The sequence below is a fragment of the Rhodofomes roseus genome (genome assembly GCF_022264815.1).
Source record: "Rhodofomes roseus strain CIRM-BRFM 1785 chromosome Unknown C8Q71scaffold_1, whole genome shotgun sequence".
Lineage (NCBI taxonomy): Eukaryota > Fungi > Basidiomycota > Agaricomycetes > Polyporales > Fomitopsidaceae > Rhodofomes > Rhodofomes roseus.
The window spans coordinates 1559359-1577433 of NW_025952957.1; the positions used below are offsets into that span (position 1 = coordinate 1559359).

The following is an 18075-nucleotide window of genomic DNA, read 5'->3' on the forward strand; positions in this document are numbered from 1 at the left end:
AAATCATTCATCACAGGAGTGCCCGCCTCGCTTACTCTAAGCAGCGCTACAAACCGCTGCAGCGCGCCGCGTCTCAGCACGGCTCCTTAAGCCCCCAGGCGGAACGCACTCGGAGAGCGATGTGAAATGGGGGCAGCTGCGCGCACCCGTCCGGTCAGATGCTCCCGCGGAGTTAGCTCAGCATGCAGCAGCTGGCATGAGTCTACTGAACAAGCTTCACCAGAAGCTCCTGGTGTTTCTATGATGATCGCGCCGATGAATCCGCGGCCGCACTGTCTCCCCTTCATTACATTTAGTGGACCCAAGTGGGAAATGCTGATGCCTAAGGTAAATCACGTCACTCGCGTGCGGAAGGGGGATATCAACGCGCATCTTGGTATATGGGATATTTACATCACAGCGCATTACCAGAAGAAGAAGAGACAGGCTAAGGGAGCAGTGTACAGCGACCGAGTAAAGAGACGAAAGCAGCTATCGAATACAGCGAACAGCTTTGCAAAGCAGCGAGACATGAAAGGTAGAGATATGACAAGCGAGAGACAAGCCACGTTTTCGAGTCCGTGTCAAATGATCATGATGAACGAGCGAACAAAGATGGAGAGATGGAGAGATGAGACAGAGCACGGAGTGGCAGATGCTCCCGGCACCGCGATCAGACACTTCCTGGGCCCCCGGCCACTGCCCCCGCCGATCACTGCAAGCGCCGCGCCGCACTGCTCCCGCCGCCGACGCACCCTCGATATGACACCGGCGCCGACGACGACCGAGTGGCCCACGCACACGCGCGGACCTACATCTCGCCCTTAGCGTATTGCGGGAGGTGTTCGTTCATCTGTACGAAGCCGAAGTCGGGTGAGACTGATGTCCAACCGCAACCACCACAAGAAAAAAAAGCACACGAAGTCAGCGACCGTCCACCGCCGCGCCTCGAGCGCCGCGCGTCGCGCACAGAGCGGACGAACACTCACATCGGTTGATGTCCGCCTCGCCCGCACCCGGCCCATACCCATCGCCTCCCGGTGTGTTCGCCGCCGAGCTCGTCGTCGAGAGACTTGACGCAGATGTCGACGGCCGGACGCTTCGTCCGGTGTTGACATACAGCCCGTGGCCGTGCTGTGACACATGGCCGTCATCTACCGCCCCATAGGCGAAGTCCGCTTGCGCAGGGTTGAAACCATATGTATCTGCCGAGTTGAGGTGTATCATGCTCCGCACCCGCGCGATGTTGCCCGGGTGCTCATCCGGCTGTGGCGAGCTCGAAGGTCGCTCAGAACCTGCCGACAACGGCGGATGCTCACCGTATGGGGACGGATACGGCTGCATCGCCTGGCTGTGCCTCCGCGCCCTCCGGATGCTCAGCGAGCTCGCGTTATAGGATTTTGAAGATGGCGGCCGTGAGGACGAAGGCGTCAGCGGCCGCGCAGACGAGGGATGATGGCTGGAACTGGGTCGCGAGTAATCGTGATGACCGTAATGCTGAGGCGATTCTGCATACGCGTCTGGCATCGACGACATGGAGGAGACAGAGTACCCCGACGTCGGCCTGCTGTCGGGCGACAAGCCACCAGCGCTATAGTGGGATCGGCTCATCGGGACACTAGCGTAGGACGAGTGCGTGTTAATGGCAGGTGGAGTCGGACGCGACGTGTTTGAGTATCCACCATTCATGTTCGTACTCGGGTTCAGCAAGCTAGACAAGCTGCCAGATGAGTGGCTCGACGCGCTCGTGGGAGAAAAGCCCCAGCTGGTACCCGTCTGCTCTGAGTATGGGTACTGTGATGACGGCGACGGGAGCATCATCGTCTCGCGCGGCGCGCTCTGGTACGTCATCGGACTGAAGGAAGCCGAGGACGGGGTATCGTCTGTAGGGGTAATGGGATGCGAGATGTGAGAGGAGTGCGAATACATAGCGTGCGACATTGGGGGATCCGAAGGGACCGTGAGCGGCGGGAGCGTTCCGCGGGAGTATCCACCGGACGACCAGCTAGGTGCGCCAGTCTGTCCAATTGGCGCGAATGAGCCTGGCGACGAGAAGCCACGGGGTCGTCCTGCAACATCTGGACAATAGATTTGTCTGAGTATACAAATAGGAAGAGCGGCGGACTTTCGTACCGAGCGGAGGGCGAGAAGGCGGGAGAACAGGCACCTCGTTGTCGCGTTTGCGAGGCTTCGGGAGGCGCGGTGGGACGCGACGCTTGAAGTTTGCGACCACTTCCGGAGGCGAGTGGCGGTTGAGCGTCGGATGGGCTGGAGGCCAAGGAGGTGAGTACCATGCCTACGGGGTCACGTGTGGACAGCAACGTACACCAAGTGCTCGCGTCAGGATCGTCAATGGCGGGATCGACATTGCGGAGGTTGACCTTGCGCATGAAACCGTAGATCTGGATGACAGTATTGGCAGGTGTTAGCGAGCGCATCAATGGCGCGCCAAGAAGGCTAAACGGTCGGTGCGGCTCACGTTGAGTTGCCGAGAGAAGCTGGCGAAGCGGGACTGGCGGTATACGCTCGGGAGGACGTGTAACGCGAGCTGCTCTGGCCGCTCGACGATGATGTGCTCGCCGGCGGGGTCCCAGCGAATCATATGGTGGTTTTCGGGGCGTTCTAAGAGGCTGGGGGCGCGTCGGTGAGGACGCGTCTGAGGCGGGCGGATGGGGAGCGACTTACGCGTAGAGTTTGGTCAGGAAGGTTGCCTGTGGTTTGGCAGCCTGCTGCTGCTGAGGCGTGTTCTCTGACTTTTGTGCGGGCGGGGTATCGTGCTTGGGGGAGTCGGAGTCGCGCGTCGGGGACGCGGACTGGGTGTCCTGGGGCGAGGGCGACTGGTGGTCATCGGAGACGGGTGCAGACTGGGTGTTGAGGAGCTGGGGATAGACGATGGCCTGGGTGTTCTGGACGGGGTACTGCTGGTCCTGGCGGTGGTAGGTTGTCTGGCGGTTGGAGTACGTCTGCGGGTAGAGATCAGCCATTGCTGGCGCGGGTGGGTGGTGGGATGCACGAAGAAGACGGTAGCGTGCAGGCGAGAAGAGGAGAAGCTGCGGGAGGACGAGGATTCGCCAGACTTGAAATTGGCGCGGCGCGAGAAGACGGGGGAGGTGGGTGGCAGCGGAACGTATTTGTAGAGTGCTGGTGTGGGACAGGAATGTCTGTGGGACAACGGTGGACTTAGGCTCTGCACCGAGCACGTAAACCCCCGCCAGCGACTCCGGATAACAGGCCGCCGTCCCCTGCGCTCCCCGGGGTCTCCCGCACAAGGTTCTTCGGCGGGAACCTTCTGCGCCCATCTCTGATCGAACGCCCGCGCCCAATCGGGCAGGGGCCCGTCGGCACTCGCCACCTGCGCTATCGCCACATCCCATCAGCGGCCGCGCCCATTGGCTGGGGGCCGGGGAGGCCATTCGAGGGTGCCCCCGCGCGCCGTTCCCACGGACCCTCGTCGCCGGTGTCGGGGTCCTGCAGGCGTCGCGGGTGCGGGAGTGGCAGGCGTCGCGGGTGGCGGGAGTGGCAGCCTCCCCGCGAGAGCTGCAGCGAGGGCGACCGCCTGCGACCAGCGTCGGACGCTGTCGGACACTGCGCCTGGCCCGCGCTTCCGTGCCTGCTCTTCGCCCGTACCGCCGGCTCGCAGCCACGCAGACGCCCCGTCGATGCAGTGTCCGCCGCGTCCGCCTTCTGCGCCACAAGCCGATTGACCCTCCAACGCTTCTCCGATCGCCCAGATTGCCCGCCACCGACGCGCGACGCGTGCTCCCGCCCACCCCGCGGACGCGTCCTCGCCCTGCCCAGCAGCCCACAGCGTGCCCCGACGCCCGCGCACCGCGACCACCCCCGATTCCACGCACCAAGCGCCCGCCCATGTCGCGCGTCGGCTATCCTCGCCCTCCATTCCGCGCTCGCACATGGCCTCCAGCCATCCCATGGTCATACGCGCGTCCCGGCCGTACTCCCCATTGTATCCCGCCAGGACACCCGCACTCGAGTCTCCAGACGCACGCGTGCTTGGATGCCGGGTGTCGCGAGCCTCGACGTCGCTGAATGAACGACGATATGATCTATGAACGCCCTAGCGCCCCCAAAGCCCAGCGACCCGTAATCTGTACGTACTCGCCCGTTACCCCGTCTCGTCACCCACAGGAAGCCACTGCGCGCGTGCTCGCACCGCGCCACTCGACCTGTCCCATTTCACCGCAACTCCCACTCTGAGCCCAGACGGGACGGCCCATGGACGTGCCGTGACGCACCAGGCCTGAGTCAGAGAGGCCTGCGTGTCAATTCTTCTGTCTGCGTGCTACGTATCAGCCCGTGGCGCGTACGATGCCGGCATACGCCCCTTCCATCTCAATAGGGCTTTGACAACGGCCAGACCAAACGCGGAAGGCTGCCTGCACACCACGAATGAATTCAACCATGAATAGCTCTTCCTGCCCGTCCGTCACCCGGCCTCCGGCAACTCTCGCTGTGATCTCCCAGCAGAATGCCCGCTGTCTATAGGCCTATGGGCCCCTGCGCTCCGTCCCCCGTCGCCGGCCACTCGCTCGAGCACCGCCAGGACCTCGGAGAGCTCCACATCTCCTCTCGTCCGCCTTCGCACGTTTTCCTCACGCGCGCTCGTTTTGCTTCCGTCCTAGGAAACTCTAACCAGACATAGCATCACACAACAACGCACCCCTTTCGCTGCCCCCGCTGGTACCTTGTAGCCTCGCACATGCTCGCACTGTGCACGACCACTGCCCGCGAGTCCGTCCGCGGCAAACAGCCCGCTCGTCCTCCGGAGCCCCCAATCAACTTCGCGCTGGGATGATCCCTTGTTCGTACTAGCGCCGCGCGCCACCACGGCTCAGCCCAGTGCCAGTGCGCTCGCAGCAATCAAACCTAAGAACAAGCCCCCCTGCCATTGAGCGACGCAGGTTCCGCATCCGTCCCACGCATGATGCCCGACCAGCAGATCCCCGTCATCACTGCGCGTGCAGATGGAGGGGCAGCCTACGGCAGCACCGCAGCGCCCGTCCCACAGCCTGGGGCTCGGCGCATGTACAGTGCAGTACGGGCCCGGTACGACGACAGTGCAGGACGAGCGTGTGCGATCTGGCTGCTGCCACTGCGGAGTGCCGCCGCGCCTGACGTGGACCCGGAGGCCCACTGGCAGCCGCCAGCGTAATCACCACCGCAGGCGCAACAGGCAGATGCCCTACCAGATGCTGTCGCACGGCCCAACGACGTCGACGTTCGACGGTCGTCGGCGACAGTCGATCGTGCCTTGATGTTCCTGCGAGGCATGGGCAGGAGGACCACCCGTCCTGTCCCGCTCTCATCACCCTACTGACAGCCTGCATTCCGCCCCTCGGAGAGTCTGATAAGTCACTCTGGCTGACAGCCTCGGGAACAGCGAGACGAGGCGAGGCTTGCGGCCTGCAGCCTGATAAGCACACGCCGGCGGCGAGTCAGAGCGAGCGAACAAGCACGCATTAACCCAAATCCATCCTCGAGTACGTACGTACAGCAAAGACCGCGCGGGCATACAACGGAACCTAAGATACTTCCTTTTGGTCGTCAAGTACCGGGAGCCGATCTAAGTAAGTAGCAGGTAAATAGGTATAGGAAGGTCAGGAAATATGTACGCCGCCCTCCACGCTCGTAGAAGCGGGACTGGAGAGCGCGCGGAACAGGGAAGGAAGATAGCGATGGATATATGAATACGGATACGGATATGGGATGTGCGACGGCGCGACCAATAAACACAGGACACCAATCAGTGATGAATGAATGCCAAAGGAGTGCGATGGGTGATGGGCGGTTGCGTTGTAATGAGCGGCGGCAGACGTATGCTGGTGGTACATGCATATGGTATATGTACAATTGAATGCGATGCAGAGAAACAAAGATGCAAATGAGCCATGCAGTGCGGGGCCGGGCAGCGCGGCGGGCGGGTCTCGAGTGGTCCTGGTAGGGTAGGCGGCGGGAGATATGAAGGTGGGAAGGGAAGGGGGGTCGGGCGAGCTCGAGACCGGGGTGTCGTCGCGCCATGCAGTCGGGGGGCCGAAAACGGGGGCGAGAGGTTGAGCAGAAGGGGTGAGTGGTGAGGAGACGGGCACGCACTGCCCGCCGCTGACGTTGACAGCCCAGACGCGAACGCAGCCAGAAAGTGTCGAATCGGAATAAGAGATCCATCCACGGTGAATCCGATAACCATAGACAGCGACCAATGCGCAAAGCAAGCCAACAAAGGAGCACAGCAGAGTCCCTACCGAGCCCTAAATCAATATAAACCAGAAAGCGCGCCCCTGCGCACGGAGCACGTACGGCTCCGCACGGTAGAATAGATCCACCAGCGCAGGCTCCAGCGGTGTCCCCGGCCTCAGAGGACAGGGGGCCCTCGCCGCGCGCGGGAGTTGCTCAGTTCTCGCCGTCGTAGTGGAGCGTGATACTCGAGAATCCAGTGAATAGGTCGACCTGCTCTGGAGGTGGGTCCATACCGTCGTCTCCGCGCAATCCTGGGGTAGCCGGGACACCTGCGCCAGCGACGCCGTGGATAGGGAGACGTTGACCGTACACAGCGCTGGGGACTGCCGACATGGTGCGGGGAGAAGCCTGGGGCGAGTGCGATTGTTGCTTCTCCAGATGCAAGGAACTCGACTCGTTCATCTGTCGGAAGTTCACGGCGTCCACACCATTGGAAACGGTCGGCACGATCTGTTACGCAAGGTATCGCCGTGCGGAGAGAGTACGGAGGCGGGTTAGGAGGGTATGTCGTTGTCATCAGTGGAAGAAGAGCGGTGCCGACGCGAGGTTCGCAGAGATCCAGATGAGTAGTAAAGTAACGTTGTCCGCGAGGTTCCAGGGATCGAGCACCGCCGAGAGATGCAATGGCAGGGAGGGACCAGCAACGGAGAACAGAGAAAGATCCAGTCAGTAAGTGGCACAATAGGAGACATGGATATAATAAGGCAAGAATGGAGCGGCATTTAGCGGTCTCTGGAACGTCGATCAGGCGTTCAGGACTCGGCTAAGTTACCTCGACTGCGACCGTCGTGGTTTCTTCCCAAGACCACCAGTAATGGCACTGGGAGAGCAATCTTCCAAGTTGTCCCAAAATGGAATAGTGCTGCCCAGTACCATGGTGGCGGTGACGTCTCCCGCGAACCCAGGCCCGCGCGCTTCTTCGCCCCGATGCGCATCCATAAAGTAAACGTCATACTCACCGGTGGCTGCGTATTCCGCAGAAGGCCCCAGTTGATTTTAGCAAACCACTTGTGCTGCTTGACCTCTGACGCGCCGGTCTGACTTCCTAAACGAGTCGGCTCTCGCTTGTCAAGCAGGCGCGTGATAACATCCTTGCCTGCTCTGGATCCGTCGGGCGCGCAGTGCAATAACGCAAGGTGAGCACATGGATTCGCATGAAGAAGGGAATTGCTCACAATGTCACTTTAGGCGAATCACGGAAGTGCACAGGCAAATGAAGGATGTTATGGAAGGTGTCGTCACGCTTCACGCCTTTGAACGGCGTTGTTGCGTACTATGGAGCCGCGCAACATATGGTCAACATCCGCACCGGTGTTGATTCGCCGTATATGATGCTGAGTACTCACAATCATCTCGTAGATCAAGATCCCAAGCGTCCACCAGTCGACTGCAGACGTGTGTCCCGAAGACTCGATCACCTCAGGCGCAATGTATTCTGAAAAGTAACGTCATCACTCCAGGGTCGAGACAACGTAACCCGAGGTGTGGAACCTTACCTTCCGTGCCGACGAACGAATTGGTCCTGAAGTCAGCAGTACAAGACCTGGTGTCTATCAGGGGCATCTGCACCTTGATCAGCGATTTACTCCGGTCCCATGAGATTACGCCGTACCCCATTCTCAACCTGGTGAATGGTGGCGGGCCGACCTCCAGGTGCGCCAGACTGCTTTGCGAGGTCGAAGTCCGATAACATGATATGTCCGGACTGGTGCAAGAGGATATCTGTAAAATAATGCATTGAGCACAATCATCCTCGACCACATGCTGCAGCCCTGAGTGAACAACACGTACTCTCCGGTTTTAGATCACGGTATATGAAACCCATAAGGTGCAAGTACTCTAGTGCGGCCGTAACCTCCGCGGCGTAAAACCTGGACGCGTCTTCTGATAGACACTTTCCCGGCCTCGACTGCAGCGCGCGGAAGAATTCGCCACCCATGCAGTACTCCATGCAAAAGTACAAGTACTGGTCCGACTGGAACGAGTGATAGAGCGTGACGATGAACGGATGGTTCGCTGTCGCAAGAATCTCTTGCTCAGTGAGGGCTCGCTTGATCTTCTTCCGCTCTATCATTTCCTTCTTCGACAGAACTACAGCCGGTGTTCAGAACGGCTACCCAAGTTATGACGTTGACGACTCACCCTTCATTGCGAACAGCTTCCCTGTCTTCTTTTCCCGTACCAGGTACACCTTTCCCACATCGCCACGACCCAGCATCTTAATCTTTTGGAAACTTTGCGGTCCGACCTCCACCTAAGCACAAGGACCATCGACTCACAGCATGCATGTCAATGGATGAATCACGTACCGATCTCACCTTGATGGAATGGCTTGAATACGTTCGTCGGAATGCTACCCTGCCAGGACCATCCACTGGATTTTGAGCATTGGTGACGCGATCCTTGGTCTTGGACACGTCAATGGTTGTCGTACTATATGCACGGTGTTTAGGGCGCACCGGATGCCCTCTCGAAGACGCGGAGGAAACAGTCTCCAAGGAGTTCGTTCCTTGGTCAGATAGCCCATTCTCGTGAACTGTGTGCGATGGGTCGCCAGGCGATAGCAGGCCGTTCCGTGTATTCGTTCCAGGTGTCGTCCGTAAGAAAAGACCTTTCGCATTCGGAGCAGACGCGACGCGCCGGATGAAGCGCGATGCATTTGCACCGATAGCTTTAGGCGAGAGCGGCCCCGACTTGGATGAGCTGGGCTGGTTGATCGTCGGGAAGCCTGACTGGATAGGGTCCGCGGTTAAGGGCGTCTTGGTACGCCCGAAGAGACGAGGCTTCTCCGCTTTTGACTTGGTGCGCGTGCGCATCACGTCGTGGCCATTTGAAGGGGGCACATCACTCGAATCCTGATGACCATTCATGTACGCAGGCGTGCTGGGTGTCCGATGAGGGGTCCTGGACGGTAGCGGTTTGCTCGAGTCGCTCGAAAGCGTGTTCGAGGAGGTATACGACGAACGTTGGTCGGGGGAAAGAACGGAATGAGGAGTGAGCGACGTGTTAGGTGTCAAGGTGGCAGGCTCGGTGTAGAACGCGCCGTCGGTGTCAACGGTCAAGGGAGTGATGCTGCCTGCAAGCTTCTTCGATGACTGGCTTCCAATGCGAAAGATGCTCTTCCAAGCGGGTGCACCTCCGTGAGGACCAGACGAGGCGGAACGGACGATCCCTTGTTGGTGGGGAAGTGCGGGGCTGGGTGGCTCGCCGTCGGTTTGCAGCATGCCGGGGAACAAGCGAGAGAAATGTGATGATGAGAGAGCAGAAGAACGTGTGGGTGCACGAGCTTGCAAGGAGGTTGGTTGTCGACCCTGGGCCGTGTTATGGCTGGCGGTTGCAGCGGACGGGACCTGGACGTGCTCAAGGATTATTGAGAATTAGAGGCCATTTTCGAGGAATGTTACACAGCGATTAGCTCAGCAGCCTGCCAACGCCCGCCGCTTCCTTTCGGGGTTCACCGGGGACCTGGCCGACTTCTCGCCGCCCTGCCTAGACCCCGCGGCTGCTTTACGCGTTCATGAATCCTGGTTTCAAGCCCAACGGCCATCCGCAGCAATAAACAAACCCCCAGCAATGGACAAGTCCCATTCCATGCCGCACGGAAATGAATCCTAGCGGCGCGCCATGCACGCGTACGGCGGACAACGCGCGACTCGGACGCGGGATCAAATGTAATCGCTCATGAGTTTCGGTTCCTTGGTATAAGCTTTGTCACGAAAGATCATATTGCTCAATTATATTTTTCCGTCATTAGCAGATGCGCCCGACAAGGGGTGATGCAGATGTCGTGTAAACACCTATGTGACCTCGAAGGAGAGTGGTAGCTGCAGGACGACGTACGAGTAATGCGAACACGAACAAGATCCAGAGCGGTGCGAGGCTACCTGACCGGGCTTCATGACCTTGGAAGCCATGATGCTTCACGCTCAGCGACAGACGCAGTGTCGCACGGATGCAGTGAACTGTCCCTCCGAGCCTGCCCGGCAGTGGAAGCATACTCTGAAGCAAGTTTGGGTATCGTTATCTACCCTGCTAATCGACGAGCCTGCTGTCGTTCCCAGAACGCGGGAAATATCCTCCTCAAAGGGTGTGCCTTGCTATTGCCTTGCCAGAGTCAATGCGCGTATCTTGGGTGGTACGATCGCGCGAGTCGTCCGGGAAACCCCTCGTGAACTCAGCAGTGCAGCTCAGTTCTTCGACGAAGACCGTCTGCAGGAACCTAGGCAGCGGGTAGCACTCAAGCCATGGCCATAGCTCAGGAAGAGACCGACATAGCCGGAGTCACGAACCTGACAGTGAAACGATTGTCGCTAAGCTACCCTCCCGAGTTGCTCTGGGGATGCCTGTGGGATGATCGTGCAATTGTCGCACGACGTCACCAAGTCATCTGTATGCTGAACAAGCTTGAACAAGGCTGAACAGCTGCGCTGAGTGATTCCGTCAGCAAGGCTATGTGTCAATTGTTACGAAGCAAAACCTGACCTTGAGATAACTTTATGCTTCGCTACAGTTGTTCTCCCCCTAGCGATAGTCATAAAAACCCGATGCTCTTACACAATGCGCATAGGTGTAGCGCGCCGAAGCTGAGAGATATGTATCCGTTACTGGATGTCTGCCAGTGCCATCCGAGCTGCGCGCGCAACTCCGGACTAGTCGCACGTGATTACGACGCGCGGTTGTGGCTGCCGAATTTAATCCGATATTCGCGTCGCGTCAACCTCTGGATGTTCAACGTTCAACCTCGGACAACAAGCTGACAAAACTTAGGCGGAAGTCGAGACGGCCCCTCAAAAGAGAGAGCGACTCTGTCGCGGTCGAGCCCCTTGAAATCAACCGTTCAGTGAGCAGTGTCGGCGTGTATGTTATCACTGAACACCAGAGTATTAGAACTCGAAACAATCAGGCTCACAACGTATACCGTGCTAGGCAATATATAGGCGCGTTTCTCATGTAGTCGCTGCGCACAGAGTGTCAGAAGTAGTACGTACTGTGATAGCACGTCTGACCTGAACTCCATTCGGCTCACAAGTATTTCGTGGAGATCTTGCCAGTTCTTATCCAGCGAATGCCTTCCTAGTATTAACAAGCGGCCTATGCGTTCAAGCGGATGAAACGGTATAACCATTGGGGTCGTATCGCTGTATTGATCCATGAGATGGCTGCGCCCTCTCCGGATGCGGAGTAAGCCTCAATAAATACCTGATTGTCTTGTCCTGTTGTGTCTCGAACTCGCCGGAAACGCAGTTGTTGACGTTTCCGCATTACACTCAACACTCGAAATCAAGCCGGTAATACATCATGCTGAACCATTTCTTCATGAAGCTACAGACTGCCGATGGGTCAGACCCGGGATAGCATCGCATTGCATTGAGCTCAGAGCCTTAGCACAGTCTGCGAGATTTGAGGGCAGTACAGGAGATGTGTGTTTGTTTTCCAAACCATCCGCGCTGCGGTAGGCAAATAGACATAACATGACGCTCCGTTTTATGTGTGGTTCGGCAACCACACAGTCGACCGAGACACTGTTCCAGTCCTACCATCAGTGAATGTGCATCCGAGTGCGCGACATGCTTCAATCCGACTCGGAGTGTATACATTGAACATACGCCGGAGACTGGCTAGTCGCCGGCTCATTTGTAGGCAGATGATTAGAGCGCGTTCAGGACTGATTGGTGTTTCCATCGGCCAACCTTCCGTCCGTGGTGAACGGTCAGATTGTTGGTATCAAGCCGGCTGGTCATTGAGCAATACACAGGATTACAGAACGGTCACTGTGGTCCAAGAGGAATCCACAGTTGCATGCCGCACTCGGCGATGCGAGGTACAAGGGATCCTACACTGTAGGCTTCGCCGGAGTCTTGGTTAGATACGAAACACTATCGAGTTTTGGGATACGCGTACATACGAGCGCCAGCTCTCGGTCACGTTCGCCTCCGCGGCGAATTTCCTTCTGCCTCCCGCTCAATCGTGGATCCTGGATAGGCCTGGGGCATCCACCATCCCGCATATGAGCAGACGTACGACCATTTATAGCGGACGGCGCTATCCGGATGACCACTAAAATTCGAAAGCCGAGGCTATCTGCCACTGCGCACCCTCCAACCTCCGATCGGACATTTGCAGGTAAGCAGGTTTAGCGTGAAGTGATGTGCCCGAAGCGACGATCCAATCAAAGCTTCGCCAAAGCGGAGCAGATACGGTCCACGGGTCCTAATCTCGACGGGGGGTGGGATGATCGTCATAAAGGGCCGCGAGCTTGAGAACTGCGAAGACGACGAACCGTTGGATTTAGCAGCTAGACCGACGGTTTCAGTGCAGCGACATTGTGGTGCAGGGCGCGAGACATTGATAACACCTACTTCTCGTATTCCTCCGATGGCTCGTGGATTTGGAGAAGGGAGCACAGTGAAAATCGACCGTGCAGATCACCTTCTTGCATTCCGCTTCTTAGAGTGACGCTGTCGTAAGTTGATTACTGGTGGAGGATGGGGCAACGTGTGCCGACTCGCAGTTCCCGTTCCCTCAGACGCATCGCTGACATAGAGGAGACGGGAAGGCCTCGCAGGTGCAATTATCAGTTGGACGTGCTGAAGGCACGAGAAGGAGAGAACCGTGACCCGTCAGGCGTTCGCAACTGTATTCCATGAACCTTGTTTCTGGTCTCTAACACATTCGCGCCTTCCTGCCCAACATACGATGACCTAAATAGACACATTTAGAATGTGTGAAGAATCTAGTATGACCACGCACCAGCGGTTGGCACATTCAAGGCAGGCCCACAGGTGAGAACCCCACACCTGTGGCCCGGCCTGTTGGGGCAGTTGAGGATGTCCACTCCATCGTGCGCTCAGGCATAGCGAATGCGTTCTTCCACATCGATAAACGCGCTTCGTCAGTTTAGTGTCTCAGACCTATCGAGTCACGATCGCATTGCGCAGCAGCTGGGCCTTTGTCGGTCGTCGTATGTATGTGGTGAGCTCCTTGGTCTACGGACCGCCGGAGCATCCATGGATGGTCGTCGAGTCGCGGAGCAAACCCATGCATGTTCCAGCGGGCTTACACGCAGTACCCTCGGTCCAGAGCAACACGAGAATCGGAGATCGCTGGCGACAAAAATTAATGACGCTCACATAACTGTATGTAGCTCCACTCGCTGCATAGCACACATGCCGCCGCGAGGAGGTTGCTTGTACGTATACGAAGGTAAACCCTTACAGACGAACAACTGTCGCTACAAATGCTGGTCTGGCATCGTTGCATTTGTGCCGGCATCAGCGCCCAAGACCTTCTGAGCGGAAAGCAGCAGAAGCCCGCCCACACTCAGGCTGCAAGCCCTGCAGGCCATTTGACCCGATCAATCGCAGGAATGAGTAAGTCGCACCCGCTCGTTTGCTGGTCCCGACGTACCGGCATGCGTTGTGTGTGCTGGCACAAGACTTGTTGCGACCACCCTCGGGGTGATCTCAAAATGAAATATGGTGTTACGCACCTCCGCTGCCTCAGACTGCGACTGCAGTTCAACCGCGTCGGCGTCGATTTGATATCGGCCGCAACGACTGCGGATGGAGATAATGCGAAATAAATTGCGCGTCTGCCAAGCAATTCGCTTACAGCTCGTACGAAGCACTTGCGACGCTGCTGTTACGATGAACATATATCTCGTCGTGAAAGCGCGGCCATGCCTGGCGGAGGTGAGAAAAGAGGTGTTAGCTCGGGTGTCGGGCGGGGGGGCTGCTGAAACACGACGACGATTGTGCTGAGACGTACCTTAGTACACCTTAGTCTCGCTGAGTAAATGGCGCAGAGTCGGATTTGTCCCACACAAGGCGGCTCCGATGAAGAGCGGATCACATCATGTGAATGAGGATTATGTGGTCCGCATGCGGCATGACGGCGTACTTGAAAAACATCGTCAACTGAGTAGACAAATCACGGAAGCTCGCAATGCTGCGATAGATAAACCACAGGGGGCAGAAAGGGACTTACCGTTTGCAAAATGAGATTCGAGAACATCAACGCGGCTGCCTTCGGCCAATTGACACGAATGTTACGGATTCAACTGTTCGTTACTGCCAAATATGTATCGGGAGCACTTCGAGGCCTCGTTAAGCGCCTTGGTACTTGGGTTCCCATCCGGAGGGGCTTCTGCAAGTCCAAACATGACGCCGGTGGGCAACTGGCCTCTTAACCCTAGTATAATTGCCGCCCTTGATGGCGGGATAAGGCGACACAGGACGCCATGAGACTGTTTTGAGCCGAGGTAATTTGCGAAATGCCCGACAGCATCGGAGGATGCGATAGGCGACACTGCGGGCGGGAGCAGCGCGCACGCGGGTACTTGCAGGTCCTCTGCGGCCTACGCTGGGTGCATGCACAGCGCGACGCACGGTGCAGGGCGAGGGCCGAGTACAGGAGGAGGAGGATATGAGGCGCCTGGGAAGAGTAGAATGCGTGCAGCCGCTGATCACGGATGCTGACGATAGGCTTGGTGCGAGTTCAGATCCCGACAGATCTTCGGGGAGTGGATCTCGAGCTGGGTGTGGGCAGGCACACGCCCTCTGTATATAATCTGCGCGGACGCCGCATCGGCCGGACTGTCGTTCTGCGGTAGCGGACGTCGGCTCGGAAACACCTACACTGGTTCTGCTGGTCGGTCTCCCTGATGGGCGCACGTCCTGGCCAGCGCTGACGATCGTACTGCAGATATCCTCTTCCGTGGGACATCTCATTCCCGGACGAGATATAAACGAGACGATCCACCCCACTTGATTGTACACCGACCCACGCCATGTCTACGACCCACCAAGACGGCTCGGAATCACGACCCTTACTTCAGGACTGCAGGCCCGACTCTCCCTGTCCCGCAGACGAGTCGGGACCCACAAACCCGCAAGAACCCGAGTCCTCTGCACCTCCGAACAAGGTCTCAGGGACAGATCTCGCCTGGGTTCTGGCAGGGCTGTGGAGCGCAGTATTCCTCGGTGCTTTGGACGGTTCGCCTGTTGCTGCTACTTCATTCTCAAGTCTCTTAGCGTGCGGTGTATCATAGGTACCATTGTTGCGACTCTGCTCGCTCCAATCGGCAGCTATTTCAATGAATCTAACAGATCCTCATACATTGGAACATCGTACCTGTTGTCTGTATGCTGCTTCACCCCTTTGTATGGTGCGTCCCCAACCGAAGATATGTATGTGCTTGTATCGCGCGGCTCACGTTCTGTGGTAAGGTCGCTTGTCCGATATCCTGGGCCGGAAAGGAGCGATGCTCCTCGCTCTGTCCTTGTTCGGTTGGTCGTGCCCTCTTCTGGGCAATGCATCGTCCTCATGTTCTCCCCAGGTGTAGGCACTTTCCTGTGCGGACTTGCCCCCTCGATGGACGGTCTTATCGTCGCGCGCGCAATAGCGGGCATGGGAGGAGGAGGGTGAGTGGCTCCGAGTCTGCGCTGGTCCGAGTCCGAGGCGCCAATCATTAAACCTATCGATAATTTCAGGGTCATGACAGGTGCGTTCACAGCTCAGTACGCGTGACGTCACGTACTGAACGAGCATCCCAGTGTCCAGCATTGCAGTAACGGATCTGATTCCCTTGTAAGTATGGGGTGCCTCGAGGCAGAACATGTGTAATTGACTGTGGCCTCTTCAGGCGGCAGCGGGGCCTCTACCAGGGCTTGACCAATATGTAGGCATCCTCCTCCGTCCGAGCACTCTCAAGCTGATCCGGGATCGGTAGTTTATTCGGCTTAGGGGCCGGATTGGGTGGTCCTCTGGGAGGATTTCTCAATGATACCTTCGGCTGGTATGTTCACACGTATTCCTTCAGCCGCCACGTTCTCAGCTCGCCGTGACAGGAGATCAGCCTTCCTCTTCCAGGTGAGGCGGATTCAGAATGCCGAGATCCTATAAGCCACTGAATCTCATCGAACCGGCACAGATGCCGATTCTTCTATTCTCCTTTGTATTGGTCATAGTGAAGGTCAACATCAAGCTGCCGGAGGAGATTCAGCAGCAAAGCCTACACACGAAAATTCGGCGTATCGACTACCTCGGGTCCTTCACGCTTGTGGGGACTGTAGGTTGTCTGCTACTCGGGTTTAGTCTTAAATCCACGGAGGAGCTGGGTTGGTCACATCCACTCATTTGGGGGCTGCTGTTGGCCAGCGTGATCTGGTGCATCCTCTTCGTTTTGGTCGAAACACACTGGTCACCGTATCCCGTCATGCCCATGAGATTAGTTAAGCAACGCACACCTCTCTTTGTATCGCTAGCGTGCTTCTTCGGCAGTGTAGCCGCATTTTCTGCGGTCAGTCAGTCTCCGTTACTGCGGCCTATGAGAAACTTATTTCTGTATCACAGCTGTACAACGTTCCATTGGTGTGTTGCTCTCTCCCCGACTCTTTATTTAGTAACTAAAACTACCAATCACAGTATTTCTCCGCCGTGAGGCTTGACTCATCCACCGATGCAGGTGAGCCGCCCATGTCATTGTCTCGAGACAATCACTGAAATTATATGCAGGTCTTCACTTACTTCCACATTCGGTACGTTGCAATCTACGCGTGCTCTCCGACAACCCCGCAACTTGATGCATCCGATAGGTGGCCATCTCGACTGGTAGCGTCTTCGCCGGCTGGTACGTGTTTCCGTGCGGCCTCCAGGGGCAATCAACGGTGCTCAACTGCGACGCCACAGGGTCATGCGCCGCACGGGCAAATTGTATACCTTGACGTTGGTTTCCTGTTTCATGACAGTAATTGCCGCCTCTATGCTGGTCTTTTGGAACGAGAATACGTCGTGGTTCCATCTATGGTTCGACATCGTTCCTCAGGGTCTAGGTATGGCGAGCGTTATCACGACTACGCTCATTGTAAGTCTCCGGGACCGTCGGACATTCTTTCGCGGAGCACTCATCGACGCTATCTGTTTAGGCAATGATCGCAAGCGTGGTGAAGGAGGATTTGGCTGTGGCGACAGGCAGTATGTCATGGTCAGCAACCTCTCGAAATACGTGCGCTAATACAACGCGACCCCTCAGTTACCTATCTGTTCCGCACTACTGGCCAAGTGCTCGGAGTCAGCCTTAGTGGCGCTTTGCTGCAGGCAATACTCACTCGCAAACTCCGCGAGCGCATAACGGGGCCTGGTGCCATCGAGGTCGGTGTTTCGTGTTCAGTAAACTGATGCTGGTGTTGACCGATGACGCCATCAGATCATTGAACAGATCCGGTTCGTGCTTACTTGTGTCACCCAGGCTTGCCGGACGCTCACAACCTTTGCATAGGCATTCCACGAGCATGATACCACAGTTGGAGCCGCATCTGCGCCAGGCAGCCGTAGACTCTTATGCGGACGCCTTACGCATTGTCTTCATATGCCAAGCTGTAGCAAACCTCCTCTGCTTCCTATGTTGTATACCTATCCAGGAAAATAGCCTACCGTGCGTGTCGACATTTTGGTTTCTGTGCTTCTGGACTGACAATTATGCAGAGGGACGCACGAAGAGCAGGAAGCACAATATAGACGAAACAAAACTTACGGTAGCACCGATTCTAATGCATGATGTGCTTGTACTCGCCTATATTTCAATTCGGGCGTCATGAGATAGATTGTACAGTACTACACAGCACCTAGCGTCCGACGTACTAAGGCTCCTTGAGCACTAGCATATACGATAGCGAAAGTTATGCTTGCTTGCGGCTGGCAAAATGCTCGAGTTATGATGTCGGCTTGGGGTGGGTTTCCTCTATCCATCTCCTTGGTCTTTTCTCCACCACAGTGACCGCTCGCTGACCGTTCATCCCCTCGCCCACTGCTCCGTCTGCGTATCGGCCTCGATCATGCGCTGGA

General features: G+C 57.2%; 3 protein-coding genes across 3 annotated transcripts; 1 reads left to right on the forward strand and 2 right to left on the reverse strand.

Annotated features, from left to right (window-relative positions):
- Window positions 1-350: 350 nt before the first annotated feature.
- C8Q71DRAFT_731035 (HSF-type DNA-binding-domain-containing protein) lies at window positions 351-3374 on the reverse strand. The gene is made up of 6 exons (XM_047922155.1): window positions 2665-3374; window positions 2459-2609; window positions 2306-2381; window positions 2113-2247; window positions 969-2057; window positions 351-858 (listed from the first exon to the last, which is right to left on the reverse strand). Exons 1-6 carry the CDS (start codon window positions 3351-3353, stop codon window positions 791-793), a joined length of 2208 nt encoding a protein of 735 aa, XP_047784855.1. The 5' UTR covers window positions 3354-3374; the 3' UTR covers window positions 351-790.
- A 3513-nt stretch (window positions 3375-6887) lies between these two features.
- Window positions 6888-9614, reverse strand: C8Q71DRAFT_731049 (Pkinase-domain-containing protein). Its single transcript, XM_047922156.1, has 8 exons — window positions 8541-9614; window positions 8374-8485; window positions 8023-8322; window positions 7844-7953; window positions 7728-7794; window positions 7578-7666; window positions 7407-7504; window positions 6888-7332 (listed from the first exon to the last, which is right to left on the reverse strand). The coding sequence occupies exons 1-8, from the start codon at window positions 9453-9455 to the stop codon at window positions 6984-6986; spliced, it is 2040 nt and encodes a 679-aa protein (XP_047784856.1). The 5' UTR covers window positions 9456-9614; the 3' UTR covers window positions 6888-6983.
- A 5140-nt stretch (window positions 9615-14754) lies between these two features.
- On the forward strand, window positions 14755-17828 carry C8Q71DRAFT_826309 (vacuolar amino acid permease; the record flags this gene model as incomplete). The annotated part of the gene is made up of 19 exons (XM_047926295.1): window positions 14755-15224; window positions 15281-15397; window positions 15459-15518; window positions 15569-15653; window positions 15723-15733; window positions 15786-15819; window positions 15875-15910; window positions 15962-16027; window positions 16080-16101; window positions 16163-16531; window positions 16585-16602; window positions 16657-16696; window positions 16747-16769; window positions 16827-16867; window positions 16921-17095; window positions 17157-17205; window positions 17264-17382; window positions 17438-17454; window positions 17510-17828. The coding sequence occupies exons 1-19, from the start codon at window positions 15020-15022 to the stop codon at window positions 17826-17828; spliced, it is 1806 nt and encodes a 601-aa protein (XP_047784857.1). The 5' UTR covers window positions 14755-15019.
- Window positions 17829-18075: the final 247 nt, after the last annotated feature.

What these genes read in the sequence shown, in the direction of transcription:
- C8Q71DRAFT_731035 (XM_047922155.1), bottom strand. Translation starts at nt 3,353, where the DNA reads ATGGGATGTGGCGATAGCGCAGGTGGCGAGTGCCGACGGGCCCCTGCC. An exon ending in TTCCTGACCAAACTCTACGC is followed by an intron (nt 2,610 to 2,664) that starts GTAAGTCGCTCC and finishes ACGCGCCCCCAG; the next exon opens with CCTCTTAGAACGCCCCGAAA. An exon ending in CGAGGCGGACATCAACCGAT is followed by an intron (nt 859 to 968) that starts GTGAGTGTTCGT and finishes GTTGGACATCAG; the next exon opens with TCTCACCCGACTTCGGCTTC.
- C8Q71DRAFT_731049 (XM_047922156.1), bottom strand. Translation starts at nt 9,455, where the DNA reads ATGCTGCAAACCGACGGCGAGCCACCCAGCCCCGCACTTCCCCACCAA. An exon ending in CCGTGATCTAAAACCGGAGA is followed by an intron (nt 7,954 to 8,022) that starts GTACGTGTTGTT and finishes ATTATTTTACAG; the next exon opens with ATATCCTCTTGCACCAGTCC. An exon ending in GATTCGCCTAAAGTGACATT is followed by an intron (nt 7,333 to 7,406) that starts GTGAGCAATTCC and finishes CGACGGATCCAG; the next exon opens with AGCAGGCAAGGATGTTATCA.